The following is a 21,323-nucleotide window of genomic DNA, read 5'->3' on the forward strand; positions in this document are numbered from 1 at the left end:
CAATTTTGCTCACATTCCTAGTATGTGACAGTACAGTATTAGTGTATCCCTCATCTATCTTCGGATAACTGTTGGTCACTTTTCCACAGCACTTTAGTGCATTTAGTGCACATTTGCTGCTTCATATTTCTTGCTCTGCTGCTCACTTTGAATTGCGTGACGATTCTCTGCATCCTCTGCACAACTGTCATTTTTATAGCACTAGATTTTTGCGTGATGACTCACTGCATCATTTTCACAGCTGTCAATGTTCAGCAATACAACACTATCTGTAACCCGTGTGGTCTAAACCAACCATACTCTAACCGGAGAAAAATATATTTTTTGTTGTGTCTTTAGTTAATTATTTTTCTGAATATACTTGGCTAACAGAAATGAGTCTGATTCTGATCTCATGGCTACAGCTGCCGTAAAAACTCACAAGACTTCCTGGCACTTAGAATGGGTTTAATGGAAAACCAATTAAAAAAAAGATGTCTGTGTAAAAAACAAAGCACTTTATTACAATTAGGTTGAAAAAAAATGAAAACACAACTACTTTACAAGTACAAATGTTTTTTTTTCACTGATATTTACATTTTCTGACATCAATAAAAAAAAAGGATTTATGATGAAACCCAAAGTACTAACGTACATGTTTACAGTGTATTTTGTTGGAATAAAAAAACAACCAAATAACTGAAGGAACGTGCACTACTCTCCTTTCAGTATCTAAACACGACAAAGGAATTTGTTGACATGCAAGGGACTATTTAGTAATACACATTTGACAGCTCCATATCAAAACGCCTCAGATATCCAACAGGTTCTCTTGGTCAGGCTGAAGGCCAGACAACGACTGTGTTGTGTTAGAGACATGAGGGTTCATTTTTAGTAGGGGTACTTTTCTTTTTGTATTTAAACATTTAGAAATACAACAAATGAACAAAGTCAGAAACCCACCATGGTGGACTTCTTGACAAAATATGATTTCAACATTGGAGAATATAATGCTGACCGACAGTATGTACAGTTGTTATTGGTGGTGGGCTGCAAAAGAACATGTGAGTGCAAACAGGGTGCACTGCGGGGAAAAACTTCGATTGAATTCACTCCCCCCCCTAACTGCTCCCCCCGCTGGGCTTGGCAGGCGGTTTGGCCCTTATGCCACCCTGGCGAGCTTGACCTTTGGTAGGCTGCTGGGATTGAACGGGCTGCAAAGCAGAAGAGTCTTGCTGGGCAGGGCTGTGGGGGGGCGGCGTCTGAATCTGCGGTGAGGCAGCCGCGGTGACCACCTGCTGCTGGATCAGCTTCTGCTGAACGACCTGAGCTGTAGTGGTGCCGGCCGGAATCATCTGCACCTGGGCTGGCGCTGATGTGGTCAGCGTCACGGTTTGTGGCTGCGTTTGGATCTGATATGGATGAAGGGATACACAACCAAATATTACGAGGACACATGCCTTGTATGATTTTAAACTCAACTATACTAACTCAAGTGACTGAATGACTCCCTCCCCCCCTCCATCCCTATTTTTGCTTGCTCGCTCCCTCCCTCCCTCGCTCACAATGCTGAATGAAGATCCTACCTGCTGTGAAGAAGACACAATTTGCTGAATGTTAGCCACGGTGGGCTGCTGCTGCACTATTTGTGGGAGCTTTGCGACCTATTCAAAATAATAACAGTCAAACAAGGAAAACCACAAAAAGTTGATCACACTTGTTAGTGAAGTACAGCACCTGGATTTGCTGAGGTCCCGTAGATTTCTGCGTCTGAGCGATGGATGTGGTGAAGAACTGGGGCTTGATCCCGGGTTGAAGTTGTGTGGTGGTCGTGTAGGTCACCTTCTGTTGCTGCTGGTTGGGCTGGGCAGCCTGTACCGTAACCTGCTGTGTGCCAATCTAAAGAGGAACGGCATAACAAAACGTTTATGATGGATATGAAATGGCTACACCCCTGCTCAAGTGCTGGGTTTTGGTGATATAAAATACATTATCTAAACTCATTTGGGAGGGGATTTTTTTTTTTTTCCCCGAGAGAGTGGTCACACAAGTGTGCGCTCCTATCTCGGAATGAAGCTCATGCATCTGGGATATGGGGTGGGCTGACAATTTACCTCACTAAGGGGAAAAAAAACATACTTGAAGCTTTCCAAACTTAGTTAATGCAGACCCTGGTTACCTTCTGTTGCACTGTTGCCTGTCCTTGTTGTGGCTGTCCCGCCTTCTGCTGGGCCGCCTGGACGGCTGCCTGTTGCTGCTTCTTCATCTGAAGCAACTGCATCTGCGGGAAGGACGGCGTCAGCACAGGACCACCTGATCAAGAAGAGAAAGTTATATTTAGAAGCATGACAGGCTAAGGCTCCTTGAGGCTTCGAAAGCATTTTGGTAACATACCCGTTTTCTGGGCCTGGCCAATAGCCACGCTGATGCCAGCTACAGTGACCGGCAGAGTGGTGACACCAGCAGATGATACCACGGCTGGCACGGAGACCACGGGAGGCTTGGTGAGGGTCATCTGGGCCGTCTGGCCAGTCTGGGCCTGAATCTGACCCTGGGTGGCTACTCGGGTCTGCAATTGGAAAACAGAAAGCATGTTGAAGAATGATTAATGAATGTGCACATTGTCCATAAATTCATTAAAAAAATAAACGATTTAAAACATCTATCGTACGACAAACTTTTCCTATATGCCAAATTCCTCATTATATCACACAAACTACTGAGAATAAGACACATTTACCAGTCTGGCCACCTGTAGATTGGTCACTGTGGTGCCTGTCAAAACAGAACCAGATCTTGGTGCCGTGACCGTTGCTAGCTGAGGATTGGCTTGAGCTGCTTGTGTGGGCTGCACTTGGGCCTGCTGGGCTCCTGCAGCATGCTGGCCCTGAGCTGCGGCTGCCGCCACTGCTGCTGCAACCTGTTGCTGCTGCTGTTGCTGCAGCTGCAACTTATGTTTGTGCATCTTTAATAATTCCTGTCAACACAAATCCTTAGCATTCAATTACAACTCCTCTACTTGAAATGTATACATGTCACAGCAATCTAAAGAAAACACAGCTTTAGTTTTTGGTAAAAACAAACAAAAAATGTCGGTACTGTTTACCTGGGGTTTGCTTACGGCTTTGATCTGAGGAGAGGCAGCCTGCTGCTGTTGCTGAAGCTGCTGTTGACGAATCATCTGCAGGTGAGCCGGGGTGAAGGCCTTTGCTTGTGCAAGCTGCATTCCTGTAGCTTGGCAGATTACAGCACATTCAAATCAGTGAAAGAGTATGGAATACTGGAAGGGGTTCACTCATGTTGCCTGTTACGCAGTGGGCACTTATTAAGGGGGTCTGCAACACTGGCTGACCTTTTGAAAAACAACAACTCTGAGTTTGCAGGCATGTCAGTGCAAGCAGTACAAGTCAGCAAGGACACAGTAACAAACTGCTTAATTAATGGGCCAGCACGACTGGAAGGGTAAAATGAAAAATTGGACACTGAAGCCAGTTCATTACCTTGTGTTACTTGAGTGACAAGTGGGCGCGTCTGTGCTTGGACTGGGCTCAGAGTGGTTGAAACGACAGTCGATGCGGTTACCGGGGTAACTGCTCGAACGCCCTGCCCTGTAGCTATGGCAACCACTTCAGCAGGGGCGGCAGCCGCTGTAACTGCTCTCTGCTGGCCGTGGACTACCTGCGCTCCAGCGGCAGGACCGGCGGGCTAGTAGAACAACAGACACAGCTTCCATGAGGACATCTTTTTCTACAGTGTGACATTTGTGTCATCGTCATGACTCACAGAAAGGGTGCCTGGTATGACTGGGGAGGCCAGGCGCTTGTTGGCTTGGAACGGACTCGGAGGCACTCCAGCAACCGTGTTCACAATCACATTCCCCCCAACAGCAGCTGCAAGACCAAACCAAAAGAACATATTCAACTATAGCAAAGGCAAATGTCCTTTATGTGAACTGAATGTCTATTACACACCAGCCTGGATGGTGGTTCCGGCTGCGGCGTTTTTGATGGCTCCAGCCTGAAAGATATGACAGGCATGTATCAACAGCTGCACATTTTGGACCACACTAAAGGGGCCAATTGTAAAGGAGGATTTATAGACTGGTTCTCACCAGAACAGCTGCATTAGGAACTGCAACAGCTCCAGCTGCAGTGGCAGTCTGAGAGACCTGAGTCTGAACCTGGGCAGCTGCAGAGGTCTGGCTCGGTGTAGTCTGGCCTTGGGGAGCTCCAGCCTGTTGTTGCGCTAGCTGCTGAGCCTTCTGCTGCTCAGCCAGGGCCTTCAAGTACACATACAGTACATATTGTGTTGTAAGTATTCACTACGAGTACTCATCAGTACCGAGTACTGATACCTGAGGGACTTGTATACTGTAAATTTCATTTAACACAGTGACAAAAAATGTGACCTTTCTTTTTGACGCAGATGACTGATGTGCCAAACTGCCATAGTGTATAGGGCCAACTACTGCTGAGGAGGATTTACTCAATGTCCGATTTTATTTGCCTTGGGGTTTTGTAAAGCGCTTTGGGCACTGTATGGTGTAGCTTAAGCTGGTATCGTTACTCGCTCATCCCTGGATCAATACATTTTCTGAACCACCTATCTTCACGCAAACTCAGAAACAAACAGAAAGGCCAGATACTAATATACCAGCATATTTACAGGTTTAGAGACGCAACTATGTCATGAGAGCAGGCTTTGGATCGGATCATATAGCCTCTGCTGCTTTGCAATACAAAGCAACAAAACGGGCGACTGAAGTCATAATCATGCGACACAGCCAGTAGCTGACGTGATAATCTCACCACAATAAAATTTGTTGGCAACACTTTCAATAATTCTTTGTATGGATTTTAGCAATAGTGTATCAGTCATGGAAATTTTCTCCAACTCCTCAGTAATCCTGACAATTACCTTTTTCTCTTTGGCGATCCTTTCGGCACGTTGAGATGCCACCTGAATGGGGGGCAGGGGCTTGTCGTAGCTTATCCCACTGCATAAAAGGAATGGTTCTTAGGTTTTGCTCTGTAGTTTTTGATTCATACAGCATGCTACAAGAAAATCACAACAGAAAGGCTACCTTTCTGCCAAAACAGAGGCATGTTTGGGATTCTTCTGGAATGGATTCATGCCAAGCCTGTAAGAGGAGTGGATTTAAACACATTCAGAGATTGATATGTGAAATGAAACGTGTTCCTCTCGAAGTATTGATAGTATTGTTTCATTGCGCAAGTTAATTTTGCCTGATGCTGTACTCACAATGGTTTGATAGGTGGGCTCCTTTTGCTCGCTATAATTTTCATGAGCTCAAAGCGGCTGTTATAGAGCTGAATTTGAGTGGCGTTGTCATCTTGCGTGTAGATCTGGCAGGTCCTTAGAGGACGGCTATTCTTAGACTGAGTGAAAAGACAAGCATGGAAGAAGAAAAGTTTAGTGATCCTAATAGTTGTGGGGGAAAAAAAAAAAAAAAAAGAGAATATAGCACCTTGTAGATGCTCTTTGTTTTCTTCTTAGGGTTAGCCTCAAACATCAACTGAAAATATTACAGATATTGGTTAAAATATGCCAAGTGGTTGTTTCAATATTCAGTTAAACAGTGGTGCACTGAGATGTTGGACTACCTTGCCCTCTTCTCTGGGAATGATGACGTTCTCGTAGCGGCTACGACACTGCTTAGGAGAGCGGTAGATGCGGCTGCAGGAGTTCACCACATCACTCACCAGATCCCAGTTGGGTGTGTGTGCAGGAGACACGATAGTCAGGTTGAGGGGCAACTCGAGCAGTTGTTTCACAGCCTGTAATAAAAAATTAGTCTTTGAGTCATAATAAGCATAAAACGTATGTGTTTCACCGAGATGCAGTCAAGGGACGCTTGTAAGATACATCTCCCCAAGAAAGACACTAGTGGGCTGGGCTAAGTACCTGAAGTAGAGCCCAGTCTTCACTGATGAGCCACTCTGGGTTATCCTGACCAGCCTCCATGGTGGGTTTAACCAGTGAAGGCAGAGGCTTGGCGAAGGGTGCTTGCTGCTTGAGAGAAAAGTTCTTTTTCTGGTCTTTCCCTTCTCTGCGAACCTTCAGCATGCTGGCCTTTTCGAAAAGGGAGCGTGGTGGAATTACAGTTTCCCCATGGCCCTTCTTCTTCTTCCTAGCTGCTGCTGAAAGAAAAAGATATTTTCACTCGGAAAATTAGTGGGAAAAGAAGGCACCAAAATGGGCAAATTGGTTTGATCTAAGAAGTGTAGAATAAAGACAGTGAGAGTAACATGATTAGAGCGTCTTGTACCTGAGGGGTCCAGTTTCAGTCTCTTGTGCTCCTTGCGGACGTAGATTGGAGGTAACTTGGCCTCAGGAATGGGTGTGGTGTCATACATCAGACACATTACAGAGTCTATGTAAATATCATTGTCATCCTGTGGTGGTGTCGGTGGAGTCCAAACCTATGTTGTGATTACAACGAAAAAACACATTTCTATACAACTGACAAAGAGAAACTTAGGGTAGGGAATATGCCCAAACACACACACACACACAAAAGACATCTCTTACCGGCATGATTTCTGTATGTCCATCCTCAGCAGTAAAGACATACTCCTAATGAAAATAAAGGTTTGACAATACTGTTAAACATAGCAGATAACCAACCGGTTGTGAAAAGCAAGATTTAAAGACCAGTCACCATATTGTAAGCGTCTTCTCTTGTGTAGGTGAAAAGCTCTTCGGCTCCCTCCATCAGCTCTCGGTCCTCCTCCTCCTCTTTCAGTTTTTGCAGTTGCTGCAGCTCCCAGCCCCTCTTAGAACACTCCAACCGCTCCTGAGCAGAATGTCACGAATGAGTTACTCAGAACATTATGACTGTATTGCCCATCTGGAGATTTTTTCGAGTTTTTCCTTGCCCTTTTGGGAGCTTATGATCAGGGGATGCTTTGAGAATAATTGTCAATTTTGGCTATGTGAAGCCCTTTGAGACTGTTTGTGATTTAGGGCTATACAAATAAACTTGACTTGAGTAGTTGAAGAGTCAAAAGCAGTCATGTTTGCATTCATTTGAATGCTGGTCCAATTTTTTCCCGATTTGAAACGCCCGCTCAGATACAACGATTAGACCATAATTCATATGTATACCACATGAGCATCAGATTGTGTTACCTTGAGAGCAGTTTCATCGTCACTGATATGAAGGTACTCCAGGTAGTTCAGAGCATATCTTTCAATTGGAGTGAGCTGTTTGAAATAACGCAGAAACAGAAATTCATGATCCAACCAATATTAAAACTGCTTCTCTCTATTTGGTCAGTGACAAAATACAATCAAGGAAGGTACCTACCTGTTCCATAACTGCATTCAACTGATCCATCTCAACAGGCTCTTCTTTAGTCTGGCTCTCTGACTCGTCAGCCAGTTCCGAATGCATGCCTGTTATCTCTGCATCCTCTACTTTCACACCGTCTGCTTCTGGTGAATCCTCCAAGTTAATACTATGGAGAGCTTGGATGTAGGGTCTAGCTACTTTTGGAGAGATGGTCTCGGAGGCTGATGGCTCCTGGTGAAGGACAACAAACTCCTCCACCTTTTCCCCTGAGCCTGCCTCCACCTCAAACAAATCCTGGATTGTCCGCTAGAATTAGGCCAGAAAAGAGTCATTTACCATAAGTAATCTAATAGGTATGTATTTTGAAATGAACAGGCACGAACAGCTCTTCTGAGAGTGAGGGACAAAATAAGGATGAACTGATCTTACTTGTGTGAGGAAAGCCAGAGTATAATCAGTGCCCTGTGCAGCCACCTCTCTGATTAGGTCCTTGGTTCCATTCTTTAATAGTTTCTCCTCAATCGAGTTCCCACTCTCCAATCTGAGCAAACAAACATGGGAATATCTTGACAAACTCCCAAATTGTTGAGGTCGTGAACATAAACAAATATGTATAAAACAAGAACTGGTGAGTTTGCACAAAATATATTACCGGTAAATGTGGATATCTTTAGCGCGCCCAAGTTTGTCACACCATTCCTGGGTGCGGGCATCCATGCTAGGATTTAGGTCTGTGTCATAGAAAATGATGGCATCTGCATCAAGCATAGTTCCGACTGAAGCGCAGCAGTGGTTTGTGAGGATGCTGCAGAAAATTGGCCTGTTCCTGTTAAAGGTCCTTATGGTCTCCTGCAAGGAGAACAGCATGTGAGTGCGTGTGGGGGGAATCTTTCAAACAACACAGCAGCAGCACCAACAACGGTCAGGGGTTATAGCTATATTGATGTGTGCAACAGTTTTGGCCCTGTCAGGAACAGAATCCAGCAGAGAGGGAAACATGCACAATAATATATCCCCTTGAGCCAGAACTCTGCACTGTCACTGGGAGGTTCTGGTGTTAGACGGGGAGGCAACAACCTCTAACATTCCATTACAGTCTATGACAGTATGTGATTTGCTTGTCATGAGGTCTCAAATTCTAGAAAGAAACAGCTATGTCTCACTGACATTTAAAAAAAAAACATGCTACATGAGGTGTATTGCCCAACACAACAACCTTTATTTTTTTTACCTGTCGTTCATCTGGAGTGTAGCTTTCATCCACACGCACATAAGTGAGCTGCCTATAATCGAGGAATGCCTCCAGGATATCAAGCATCTTCATCATCTGAGTTAAGATGAGGACACGGCGATTGTCTGACCTAAGCTTCTGCAGCAGAATGGCCAGGGCTTCTAGTTTGCCTTTGGATGGAAAACATATATAGTTAATATCCTTCTTAGGTTTGCCTTTCACCCTCTGCACGACATGCACTTTGGGGGGAAAAAATGCACAGCATCAGATGAAGAAAACTGAACATCAGTGTAGACTGACTTTGACTAGATACGCAACAGGTGGGAAGAGAAACTAACTAACCTGAATCCATCTGCATTAGCTGATGATCCGGAGAACAGAAGTGATGCCTGGCCACCAAGTGGTGTATGTCACAAGCATGGGAAGCAAAGGATTCCTGCAGGTGACTGTGGAATAACCTTTGTTTTATGGTGTAAGGGGTGGGAGGATTGGCTGCATATAACTGAGGCGGTGGCGCAACAGCTGTAGGCACCACGCATAGCAGCCTACATGGTGAAAAGAGGAGAGTTTCTTTTAGCCTTGGATCATTATGACACTAAATGCACGATTGAACATTTTAATCTATGTAGAATTTCAATTATGATCACATGTAACTGTTTATTTTATACTACAAGCCATAGATAAATTAATGCCCTCCAAAAACCTTTTCTAACCTTGTAATATACAATTCAGTTTTCTTAAGCACTCAAGCTTCAACAATGTGGTAAAACAGTAAGCACCCTTTGCCAAGGCTGTTGGTAGCTTGCATTCGATTCTCAAGAGACAGCAGAGCAGATTGCAGTGCAGAGGTGGTTGCCACAAAGGTGTTCTGGGCCCTGACGCAACTTTCCCGGCCCACCCACATCCATCCTCCAGCAGTGAGCGCAGAGTGGCCAGGCTCTGAGCTCACAGTGCACGCCTGCAACAAGTCTGACCCATATAGAACTCGGCGGCTGCAGCGTCGCTCATTTGCTTCAAAGAGAAGGCTCAACCGCTGCTTAGCCTGCCGGGTTTTATCTTCTGAAGACTCCTAAAGGAAAATGACAAGGCCACACTTTTTAGATTCAGTACAATACATTACAACTGGCCCGTAGTTTTTCAAGCTGTCTCTGAATTAATGTACATACCTGTGAAGGAGGAGTCGCGAGCCTGTTAGAGGTTGCTGAGGCATTTGTTGTCACACCTATTCCAAATATACTGTATGAGCTGAAGGACACATCCTTGCAAGTCGCATTCTATTGCTAATCGTTGGGATCAAATCGGCTTCGAAAGACAAAATGTATGATATGGAATGGTAATGGATGAGTCACCTTGCTGGACCGTTGGTGGAGCTGGATGAGGTGCACTGGGTGAAGCTGAAGCATTGGAGTTAGGGACAGCTTGTGCCATTGTTTGCATAACCATAGAACCCTGGGGCCTGATGATTTGCTGCCCAGGAGCTGACACAATTTGTAGAATGTTTCCTAAAAATCAAGCAATTACAATGGGTGCTGAATTAAAGACATTACAAAAAAGGTTTGTTATGACTGTCGAGGGAAGCGGTGCCAATATGTTCAGGCTGATCTGATGCAATCAGTTAAATGATCTTTTTAGGACAATGGCTGAGCGGTACTAGGTACAACAGTTTGTGATGATCGAGCTCAAGTTGCTACATACACTGTTAATACAATACATGAATGCATCATAGCACACAATTATTTTTTTTAGCTCATGTTGCTACACTGTTAATACATGAATGCATCACAGCACATAATTTTTTAAACAAAAACACGACGACAGCACAAATCACAAGTTTAATGATGATACCTGGCCATATGCCATATTAACAACTTATCTACCTTGGAGCTGCAAGGGCTGTCCAGTGGTGAGCTGGCGAAGTTGACTGGGGGACAACGTGAATTTGTTGCCCTGAAATTGCAGCGTGACAGGAGTCTCTGGCTGGGAGATACGATTCTGACTTCCAGCTATGTTGGCCAGCTGAGCAATTTTCACTGCATCCCCTCCTTTTTTTGAGAAGGAATAATATAAAAATATACAAAATATAGCAATATAAACTTCAGCCTGAATCCCTACTATGGGTAAAAACTATTGAACAAAAACAAAAAGCAATACAAAGTGTTGGATTGGTCGTGTGTGTGGAGGTTACAGTGCATATTTAGCTAAATCCGATAAAATGAGTTGATTTCTTACCTTGAGTTGCTGTAGTAGCTGCAGTGGTGACTGGGGACTTTCCCCTTGCCTGGGCTGAGTTGGATGAGGAAACAGAGTTGGTTGTAGCAGAAGAGCTTGTTTGGGGATTTTGTCCTACTGCACTTGTTATGGCAACTAGCCGCCCTTCTGGCTTTGTCCCATATTGCACTGGCTGGAACAATCTAATTAGGTAAGACATTACAACATCACAATGTAAAAAAATCTTGTAATACTCAGTTGATTAAAAAAAAAGAAAAAAAGTTCTCTTTCAAACCTCATTGGTTTTATTGGACATGGCTTGGGATGTGGCGGTGGTTCGGGACCACTGTAGATCTCCTCTATAAGCTGTTGTGTGACCTTTAGTTTGGGCATTACTTCTTCAATCTGATACCGAGTCAGCTGATTCTCATTGCTGATCAAATCAAACAGGGACAGGGCTGTATCCTAAAATGATAAAGTCAAGGACAAGAGATGATGATGATGTAGCATATCGCTGTCATAAAATACTGCAAGGTAAAAATAAAGAATGGTAAAAAGAACTATGACGCTACTACTATCATAGTGCAGCAATTTTGGTACTGAGGATTAACAGTATCTGAAAAGTGATATGAGCAGTATGTCAAAAGAATATAGGTGAGATACAGATGAATAAATCCATAGGTTGAACAGGTCTTTAATTTGCCTAACTATTGTAGAAAAGTATGAGAATCTGAGTACAGATAAAAAGTGTATACTTTGTTGGAGTCATCCTGCATTGCTTCCAGTATGAGTGATGGGCAATTATATTGCAGAGGAGTGCAGAAGAAGGAGCTGCTTGTCTCTCGAGGTACAACCAAATCCGGGTGGTTGCACACACGCTGCAACTGCATCAAGACTTGAAGCACGCTGACAAAATGGCCAGTCTTCAGAGCCTCCTGGGATCTAAAACCAAAGCCATCAATGAACACGTTAATTTATATGCCTACGTCTATAATCCAATTGAAAGGCGATAGAGGGAATTTATGGTGTACAATGTAAGTAATCAAAATCAAAAGTGCATCAGTCCTACAATTAACAACCGCTGCAATTTGACTTTGTTAAAAACACAACACAAATTGGTCCTCTATGATGTTCCAAGTTGCTGAAAAGGTCACAAAATGTGAATCATGCGTGTCATTTCCTTGAGGTTGAACAAGAAAAAGATCTCACCTAGGTTGAGTAAGGATATCCTCATACAGGCTCTTCTGTCTGCCGGAGAGGCGACACTTCAGGATGTGCTCATACTTTTTAGGCAACTGCTTTTCCACTTCCCGTTTGGAGCGCCTCAGAATGAAAGGCTGAATCATCTAAAGGTAAGATTAAGTAGGTAATGCACAACAAATCCAGCACAGTATGTAGAGGAGTTAAACTCCACAGCTATTGTTAGTATTAGTATACCAACCCTGTGCAGACGAATGACAAGTTTGTGACAGTAGTCCTGATTCTGATCAGTGCCTGCCTTAACAGGGAAGTCAGAGTAAGGCCTTGTTATTCCTGGCATGAGGAAGTGGATCATAGTCCATAGCTCCTTTAGAGTATTCTGTAGTGGGGTATTGATGAGGAGGATCCGCTGCACACTGTACAATTCACGAGAGAAGAAGGGGGAAAAAAAAAAAAAAAAAGAGTACTTATGACACTGTACATTATCACATCAGTTAACAGATTTAAGTGATTGTGAAAGAATGTCACAAGCTCAAAATGGCATCATCAGAAAAATAATGCTACTCACCTTTGAAGGGCAAATATGGTTTCCCAATGTTTTTCAGTCATATTTTTGATGAGTTGCACCTCATCCAGAACCAGGTGTCTCCACTTTTGCCTCAGAAAATGGCTGCGGTCCTTCATCAACAGCTTGTACGATGTTACACATACATGGAAGCTGTTTTCTTCACGCCACCACTGGAGATCAGATCAGCCCAGATGATACGTTTCTTGATAAAGTGATAACATAGTTTTCATTACCACAAAAACACCTACCGTTCTCTGTGATTTACGCTCTCTCTCCGTTCCCAAATACAAGAGGATTTTAAGGCCAGGACACCAGCGCTTGAACTCCACTTCCCAGTTGAGCAATTTGCAAGTCCTAACCACAATGAGGTGTGGACCCCAAATACCTGTTGGAGAAAAAGAACATTTATTACATTAGATATGATACATTTGCAGAAACCATGCAAATAACAGCAATAGAAGCATACCCTCTTGGCCAGCTAAGTGAGCCATGTAAGCAACGGTTTGAACAGTTTTGCCAAGGCCTGTTTCATCAGCGAGGATACCATTTAGGTGCTTCTTGTATAGGTTTACCAGCCAGTCAACACCAATTTGCTGATATTCTCGCAGTGCGCCGTGTAGTAGAAATGGTGCCGGAGTCAGAGTCTAGTAAAATAAAACAATGACAACATCAACCAAAAATATGTGAAATGATCCGTTCAACCTGTCTATGGGTCTTACCGAGGAAGTGGACTTGAGGGTACCCTTCGGCAGAAGAAGCTCGGTTGCAGCAGCCACCTCAGATATGTCCCTTGCAGGTTTCCCCTCAGAATTGCAAGAAGAGGTCTTGTCGGGACTACGAAACTGGTCCACAATAAGCAGAGAGTCTATGAGAACTGCCTCAGGTGGACTCCTTGCAGGACACGTTATTGCTGAAAATTACAGAGCAATAAATTTAGGAAGGAAGGAAGGACAAATAAATATATCTGCAAAAAAATGGCGGCATCTTCTGTTAAGGAAATAATAATTCACAATTGTCAATTAAATACCTTGTAACTACAGACAGAATAGAAACAGAGAGAAGACTACAATGCCTGGATTAAAAAAAAAAAAAAATCTCATCTATCCAAGACATTCTCCCATAAGCTTTGACTTTCCACTCATGCCAGATTCTACGTTATTCCAATGACCATTGTGTTTTTCCCCCCTTTTTTTTCAGTCCAAATGTGTAAAAAAAAAAAAAAAACAGAACAAAAGAAACACATATACAAAACATTTTTTCAGAGCACACTGGCACCTTCAGTCTCTTCATCATCCTGATTACTTGACGGACTTGGCTGAGGCCAATCAAAGCTGTCAGCATAGGCACCGGCATATTGCTTCCTCAAAGCATCCAGGGGCAACTCAGCTAAAAAATTACAAAAAAGTAATCAAGTAAGAAATACTGTATAGAATTCTGATATACAATGGCACCCTGACTCACAAGTTTAATTGCCATGACCATGCTCTTAACTCAAATCAATTCTATTGATGTGAATGGATGCCAAAGATGCATTCTGGCGCCTCCTAAAATAAATCGTTATACAAATTGTTGTTTCTATTGTAGTACGATAGTGTATTGATGTGAACTTAAGTGGAGCGGCTGAGAGTGACTTGTAGCTCTCCTACATAAAGGGATGTTTTCGGGACGAAAGTTACGACAGAAAAAAACAGCACATTTAAAGTATTCTCAACATAAAACTGAGTAGGCTTCAAATAACTTTGATTACGTTCCCAAATGTATGGTTTAAAGTTCAGTGAAGTAAAAGCAAAAAATGCTAATATCTTACACAGTAAACGTCTAACAGAGGGGCATCTGGACAAAGAGGCATAGAGAGTAATTACCATCTTTGGCAAGCTCAACCAATTCTGTTTTGTAATTGGCTTCTCCCTCCGTAACTTCTTGTTCCTCTATTGTGCTCTCTTCATCTAGAACACACACAAAAAAGATATTCAGGCATTTTACATTAGGAATTTGCCCTTCACACCACGTTATTTTAATTAAAAAATAAAAATTGATTGTTTAAAACATACCCGCTTCAACACTCAAAGGTGAATTAGATTTTCTTTTTCTATACACACTGTGACGCTCCTAAAAGCAAAAACATAAACAAGATGTACAATGTGATTTTTAGATGATCATATTTCTGTTAAAACAGAGAACATACCTCTTTATCAGGTGTCTCTCCAACAGAGTGACCTGGTACAAGAACAATTTCAGTTTGTATGATGTTTATTATGCTTTCTTGAGTATAGAAAAATAAAAAAATGAACTGAATAAGCCATACCTTTGACTGATGCTTTCTGTAAACTAAGCGCTCTAATCCTCTTTTCATTTATTTCAAAGTGAAGTTTAATCTCCACAACCTGACAAAAAGTGATGCATTAAAAAAATTTCAATAAATTGGTAGGGATGTAATTGTGAGTGATGACTGAAATTTCAGGAAGCATACCTGCTCAATGTTGGACCAAAAGAATTCCACTTCTCTGGCAATTGTGCCGGCAATGTGGCGAAGATGAAGTTCCCTTTCTTTATTTGACCTCTCTTCACTTTTCCTCTGCTCTTGATGGTAACGTGCACATGTGCGTGCCATCTGAAGCAGAATCAAAAGATATTTGGACTTTCTATTTCAAATTCGGAAGTCTAGAGACCCTTTAACATTTCCCTCATACCTTCTTTGCAGCAGCCTCTTTCCATCTCCTCTCCTGGACAAAGTCAGCGGCCATCCACTGCATCTCCTCCAAGAGGTAGTCCCAATGGGACTTTGGACGAGAGGCCTCCACAACTTTGGGAAGCCTACTGGCTGACCACTGGCCATCCTTTCTTAGTTCAGAGATGCGTTGGTGCACTTGATTCTCCTAAGGATGAGGAGAGAAAAAAAATAAGTCACATTGTTATCGTCATGATAATTTAAGACTTGAAAGTATGTACTTAAAAAGTTCATTCAACCAAAGTTGTAACAAAAAAAATCTTTCTTCAATGACAATACAACACATCTCTTTACAGCACTTTCACAACAGCTGTTGTTGTAACAAAGCACTTTACGTAAGGTACAACAAAATAACAATACAACAGAATACATCACATGACTAGAAATGTCTTTAATCTGTTGCAGGCTTTAATGTACTTCTTAATGAAGACTTACAGCTTAACCAAATGCTATTAAAATTAACTAAATGGCTTTGCTTCCACTTTTTTCCCCTCATTTATTGTGCTCATTCCAGTGTACTTACAGATATGTTATCGTGAAACCTACCAGTTTAGCTTGCTCAACTTGTTTATCTTGAGAAGCCTCCTGCGACGACTGCATGGTCGCGCTTTGACCAAAGCCGCTCGTTTTGATGCCGGAAAAACCATTGGTTCCTGCCAGTTTGGACTGGGTGCTTGGGTTTGTATTGGTAGCAAGAGGGCGCAGAGGACTTGTTGGTTGAGTGGTGGGAACACAATTAGAAGTAGGAACAGAAGTAGACGACATGGAGGAGAGCGATATTGAGTTGGTCATATTCCTTTGAATGGGTTGAGCTGACTCTGCACCAGGACGACCAAGAGTCACCGTCTACGGGGAAGGAAACAAATCTTAAGATTGCATCATGATTCAAAAGCGAACGCAAGTGCAAACTGCATATGCATGTTTTCAGGCAGACTGACCGCTTGCCCTGAGGGTAGCATTGTCTGGTTTTGCTGCTGCTGGGGAGGCAACTGGATGTGCAGACCTGACTGCATCTGCTGTTGGAGCTGGGCCTGGAGTTGTGTGTGGGGATTTACTGATGCCATGATTGGGCCACCTGTCTGCACTTTCACCTGCGCTTGGAGCTGACCACCAGGTTGGACTGTGCTCTCCACAATCTGAACCTGCTGGGACAGCGTCACTGGGGGACCAGTCATAGGGAGGGCTCCTTGTGGCAATCTGCTTGGCAGCTGAGGGGGTGGCGTATGTAGGCTAGCTGCATTCTGCACTGGAGGTCCTTTGGATGGGTCATATTGTTGTTGATTCTGCTTCTGTCCTGCAATCTGGACCACTTGCGGAGCAGGCGGCATCCCGCCTAGACACATTAAAAACAAATTATAGAACAAACAAGGGAGTGATGTAAAAAGAAAAAAAGATGTTTGTATTTCCTTATAGTGACCTGAAAATGTCTGCTCTTGCTAGAATATCGATTTTAACTGAATACAGGTGTTTGGCTTAGCTTTCCCTGAATAATAGAAGCCAATGGTGAATTAAATAATAATAATTTCATGTTTTTAATTGGAGCTCCTGAGAACAGCGCCAAATGAAATAGATGAACTTGATTGAACAGAAGTATACTACTTCCTGATGATAAACTAATACGGCAAAATGATTACAGAAGAAATGAAATTAATGTGGTCATCTACATGTCTCTCAAACAAAACATTACATAGATTAATGCAAAATCAAAATATTGCATTTCATGTTGAATATGGTACTTAGAATGTCAAAAACTATAGATGCAGAGAGATTTTGAAAGAGTAAAGATGTTTAAAAGGTAAAGGAAAATGGGGGGAAATTACACACCAACAAAAAGACAGCGAAAGCAAAAGGGAAACTAAAAATACAAAGCAGATGCACAAAAACGGCATGTTTCACATGCATGAAAGCGATGTCATTCTAGCAGTACTCAAGGCATCTGAATGCCTCATTTAACAGCAAAGCACAGAGATGAGCGAAAAGACAAACACTGGGTTTTGCAGACAGCGGGCCTGAGCGGAGCTGTGCAATCTAAAGCAGCGCCTGCCTTACCTCCCTGCACGTCTCACCACCAACACCCGGCCCTGACACACCCACACCATCACAATCGCAAAAACCTGTCCGCTGAACACAAGTCCTCCATATGATTCCCCTCCTACTTAGACTGAGGGAAAGAAGCCAAGTCAGAACAAAATGCCATGAAGTAACATGAAGGGAAATCAACGCAATGTGACCATGAGACACATGAAAAGGTTTTGGAAGGATGACTTCGAGACCTTGTTGATGCATGTACAACTGGAGAGTGAAAGACTTGGCAATGGGAAACCAAAAGACAGGGTGACATCAAATGGAGTCATTCAGAGGGCAAACCCACAAGAAAGTGTGCTCATTCCCACCGGGTTCCCACTTTCTTAGATCCGACTGCAGTTTAACCCACCCACCAAAAAGAAAAAAAAAAAGAAAAAGCCATCATCACATGACAGTCAGTCAAAAAACAAAATAAAAAAATTTAAAAAAAAAAGAAAGAAATGGATAACAAAGGATGGCCCAGAACACGACAAAAGGAAAATGAAAAGACAAGGCATCTTCCCAGTGTGTGATGACTATTCTTCGCAGTTGGAAAATCTTCTTCCCATTTCATCCTGACAGAGTTGAGAGTTCAGAGTGTAGTAGAACTAAGCCTGCATTTCCTGAGGAAGGACTGCTGAGAAATCCAGCATCTGAAGGATCAGCTGAATGATGCTGCCCGAAGTTTATTTGTAAAGGGGGCTGTTTTGGCTCAGATACTTAAGTCTTCTTCATGTGTAGAAAGGGAATCATCCAGCGGCATAAGAAGGAGGGAGGGCCTCGTTGTAGCACCCCTACCTTGCGCAGTTGGCATAAGCTGTTGGAGTGGCACGCCAGGCGATCCTAAAGGAGCTACACCAGGATGCTGGAAAATCAGCCCATGGCGACCAACGTCAATCCGGGATCTTTTAGCCTGATCTGGGATTTAAAACACACAATACCCTCATAACGGGGGAAAACAAGTACTCTGCACAGGGCAATGACCTTCGGAAGACCTCACAGGCCAACTCGCCTTCCTCGAAGAAAATACTTCAACATAGAGCGCTAGTAGAGGATGCCAAATATCTAAAAGCAGAAGCAATTAAAGGGAGAAAAGAAAAAGAACAAAAACCAAAGCAAACGGGGGAAAATAGCAACAGACAGGAGTTTTGGATCCTCGCCCTACCTGCTTGCACCATCGCCTGTTGCCTCTTGAAGGCATCCATCTCAGCGGGGTTGGCAAGCGTGCCAGCTGGTCCTTGGAGACCCTGTCCCACGGGAAATTCAAGGGAGATGTCCTTGTTGGCTATCCATAACCCGTCGCAGACGATGTTTCACATAAGGATTGCATTTATTACCTGAAATTGCTGCTGGGCAGAGAACGCTGCAGATACATTGGGAGGAAGCTGTGTTGCTATGGCAACAGGCGTCACTGCTTGGCCATCTTTTCCTGTGCCAACCTTTACCTGAGAGAAGCAAAAAGTTTTAAAGGAGCGCTATTCAAGGAAAGAAGGAAATGGTTAGCATTCAAATCTGGCTAACGCATTACCTCATCGTTGATAACCTTAGATTGTTCCTCCTCTTCCTCCTCCTCTTCTAGATCCAAGTCGTTCTGTCTTAAGTAAGTATACAAGGGAACACAAGGCTTCTTTTTGAAAGCCAAGTAGTCCATCATGTTTCCTTGAAGATGCTGAAGAAAGAAGAGTTCTATGAGGTATTCCTTGAACACCTCCTTTAAAGTGTCCATCTTCTTGGCATGGTGCTCTAAGCACTGTTTGCGTAGCTGGGCAATCTCTGGAGTAGAAGGAGGAATCTCCTCTAACCTCTTTGGAACCTGTTTTTTAACAGTGCCTACTGCAGTGTTGGTCGCCGCAAGTGGATTGTTGGTATTTGCTTGGGAGGGGCTGGTGAGTGAGGGGCTGGAGGATGGGATGGTGGAAGGGATCGTAAAAGATGCCGTGGGTGAGGATCCAACTGCGGCAACTACTCCCTGTGAAGTCTTATCAAATATCACAGGGCGTGCGAGCTTTCCTTGTATGATGCTGCTGATTTGTGGAGGTAGGTTAGAAGTGGTAATGTGTCCAGGGCTGCCCAAAGTGGAGAGAGCAGTACTGGTAGCCACGGGACTTTGAGGTCCAAGATGGTGAATGGTGCCTCCGGTCTGTGAGTGAGGCTGAGAAAGACGGCGTTCCCTAACTGAACCTGGTGCTCCTGGAGAAGACAGTTGAATTGGACCAGGTGTCCCCTGTGTGATCTGGGCCAGCGCTGTGCCATCCTGGTATACAAAATGACCCGTTCCCGATGGACTGCCTAAACTGATTTGACGCACTACCATACCTGCCTCAACAAACCGTGTCGGGCTCTGCCCGCACACACCAAGGGCAGCTGAGGGGGCTCCAGGCCTTGTGACGCCTTGCAGTGAGACTGGGCTATGCTGGGTGGGACTTTGCGGCTGCATGGGTTGGGGTAAAGGCGACGTGACCTGGATGTAGGATGATGGCGCATGCTCAAACCTCCATTGTGGTGTCGTATGCTGGAAGCCGGGGGACGCCGGGTTTTGCAGGGGAATCTGAGTTATGGTGATCTGCTGGTTGGCAGTCACCATTTGGCCCACATTTTGTAAAGTGATGTTCATGTTCTGACCAGTCACTGGGCTGCGACTCATGATTATCTGATAATTGGGAGATTGGGGAGCTGATGGGCTGGCAGCAGAAGAAAACGTGGTCACGGGTGACTGAGGGTGAGCAACAGTAGTTTGTTGCTGTGAAGCTGCCACGGTTGCTTGCTGCTGCTGATCCTCAGCTTCTGAGGCACTAACAGACTTGGGTCTTTGGAGTTGTCGTTGAATATTCTGCGACCCACTTCCATGGTGCATTGCGTGACACTCTTACACTACCTCTCTCAATCTGTCGAGAAAGGAAGGGAAAAAAAAATCAGAAAACTCAAAAATGTACATTTGAATGTATGTTTTTCCAATGTAAATGTCAGATTATATCCATGACAATTTAGCTTTTAAAATGGAATTATGTGCTCAATATTAGAAAAATCTTGAAAGTGTTGTTGTAACCAAGAATACTGTGCTGCACGTCTTCAACAGCATCCAACGTACTGTATTACATCCAATACCGACAGTTCATTTGTGTCTCATTGAAAGTAGATGTTGCGTGAAAGGTGAAACTTGTGGCCTCGATAAATCCACTTAAACTGTAGGCCCCACAATTTAGTAACTGCAATAAACTTGCATAGGAGATATATGAAATAACGTTGCATGTATGTATATATTTTTTCATTTTACTTGCAAAAGCCAATAATGCATTTACATTTCCATGATAAGTCTCCATAGGCTGGACACAATATTGATTCGGAATACTAACGATGTCAGGGTTAAGTGTCCTACGGTAGATCTTCTGTCAAAATAACGAAATCGCTCAGGGGCGTAACGTTAGCGGTAGCCACCCGGCGAACACTTCATGTACTTCTATTATTAAACCTGCATGTTTGCCAACTCTGATAGTAAAGATTCAACGATAGTACACATACACTGCACATAATATATGGCCAGACCTTATACAATGCTATTTCTGCCCACACAAATACCCTCGCTACGGTGAGCGTGCTAGCAAAAGCTAAGAGTATTAGCTTGTTATTGCTAGAAGGCCAACATTTACAAAGAATATATTAAACCGTATATGCTACATTACTTACATGTTACGGGTCTTCTTTCGTCGTTTAATATTACCTACGTCATTTTATAACAAGATTGATGTAGTAACAAGCATTATACGGCGTATATGAATGTAACAATATTGCTAACGGATATTCAATGTTGGAAGCTAATTTCATTGAGCAACATGGCGACCAGAGCGACCTATGGCTTAACCCGGTTGTAGTTCCGTTGTACAGGAAGTTGAGGGCGAGAATAATTTGCTGTTGTTTTATATTTTATAAACATTTTGTGTACGTATTTTAAGGTAAATTTCTTTTTAATAAATAGCGAATAATTGTTGTGTTTGCCATCGCATCACGCATGGGATTCGGGCGTATTTGATTA

General features: G+C 43.4%; 1 protein-coding gene and 1 non-coding gene across 5 annotated transcripts; both read right to left on the reverse strand.

The window, feature by feature from the left end:
- Nucleotides 1-430: 430 nt before the first annotated feature.
- Nucleotides 431-21,157, reverse strand: ep400 (E1A binding protein p400). Of its 4 annotated transcripts, none has more exons than XM_049762532.1 (53): nucleotides 20,978-21,157; nucleotides 18,822-20,178; nucleotides 18,631-18,738; nucleotides 18,459-18,540; nucleotides 18,092-18,211; nucleotides 16,168-16,562; nucleotides 15,776-16,075; nucleotides 15,192-15,377; nucleotides 14,972-15,112; nucleotides 14,807-14,885; nucleotides 14,687-14,718; nucleotides 14,553-14,610; nucleotides 14,364-14,447; nucleotides 13,777-13,887; nucleotides 13,221-13,411; nucleotides 12,968-13,145; nucleotides 12,750-12,886; nucleotides 12,502-12,671; nucleotides 12,175-12,349; nucleotides 11,943-12,079; nucleotides 11,489-11,675; nucleotides 11,029-11,198; nucleotides 10,755-10,936; nucleotides 10,403-10,567; nucleotides 9,875-10,027; nucleotides 9,692-9,747; nucleotides 9,305-9,594; nucleotides 8,868-9,070; nucleotides 8,526-8,695; nucleotides 7,947-8,143; nucleotides 7,724-7,835; nucleotides 7,310-7,600; nucleotides 7,132-7,206; nucleotides 6,662-6,796; nucleotides 6,532-6,576; nucleotides 6,269-6,422; nucleotides 5,905-6,140; nucleotides 5,604-5,777; nucleotides 5,468-5,515; nucleotides 5,242-5,378; nucleotides 5,063-5,119; nucleotides 4,897-4,975; nucleotides 4,091-4,258; nucleotides 3,951-3,996; nucleotides 3,763-3,869; nucleotides 3,480-3,684; nucleotides 3,086-3,207; nucleotides 2,720-2,956; nucleotides 2,374-2,548; nucleotides 2,159-2,292; nucleotides 1,717-1,878; nucleotides 1,566-1,643; nucleotides 431-1,391 (listed from the first exon to the last, which is right to left on the reverse strand). In XM_049762532.1, the coding sequence occupies exons 2-53, from the start codon at nucleotides 20,145-20,147 to the stop codon at nucleotides 1,101-1,103; spliced, it is 9,051 nt and encodes a 3,016-aa protein (XP_049618489.1). In that variant the 5' UTR covers nucleotides 20,148-20,178; nucleotides 20,978-21,157; the 3' UTR covers nucleotides 431-1,100. The 4 variants fall into 4 exon arrangements, with proteins under 4 accessions (XP_049618489.1, XP_049618488.1, XP_049618487.1 ...); XM_049762531.2 differs by having other exon boundaries at nucleotides 3,086-3,213; nucleotides 5,905-6,137; nucleotides 20,978-21,156; XM_049762530.2 differs by having other exon boundaries at nucleotides 3,086-3,213; nucleotides 20,978-21,156.
- LOC125965913 (small nucleolar RNA SNORA49) lies at nucleotides 8,237-8,364 on the reverse strand. Its single transcript, XR_007480008.1, has one exon. It is a non-coding gene; the product is annotated as a small nucleolar RNA SNORA49 (small nucleolar RNA).
- Nucleotides 21,158-21,323: the final 166 nt, after the last annotated feature.

This window comes from Syngnathus scovelli, chromosome 3 (assembly GCF_024217435.2).
Source record: "Syngnathus scovelli strain Florida chromosome 3, RoL_Ssco_1.2, whole genome shotgun sequence".
NCBI lineage: Eukaryota > Metazoa > Chordata > Actinopteri > Syngnathiformes > Syngnathidae > Syngnathus > Syngnathus scovelli.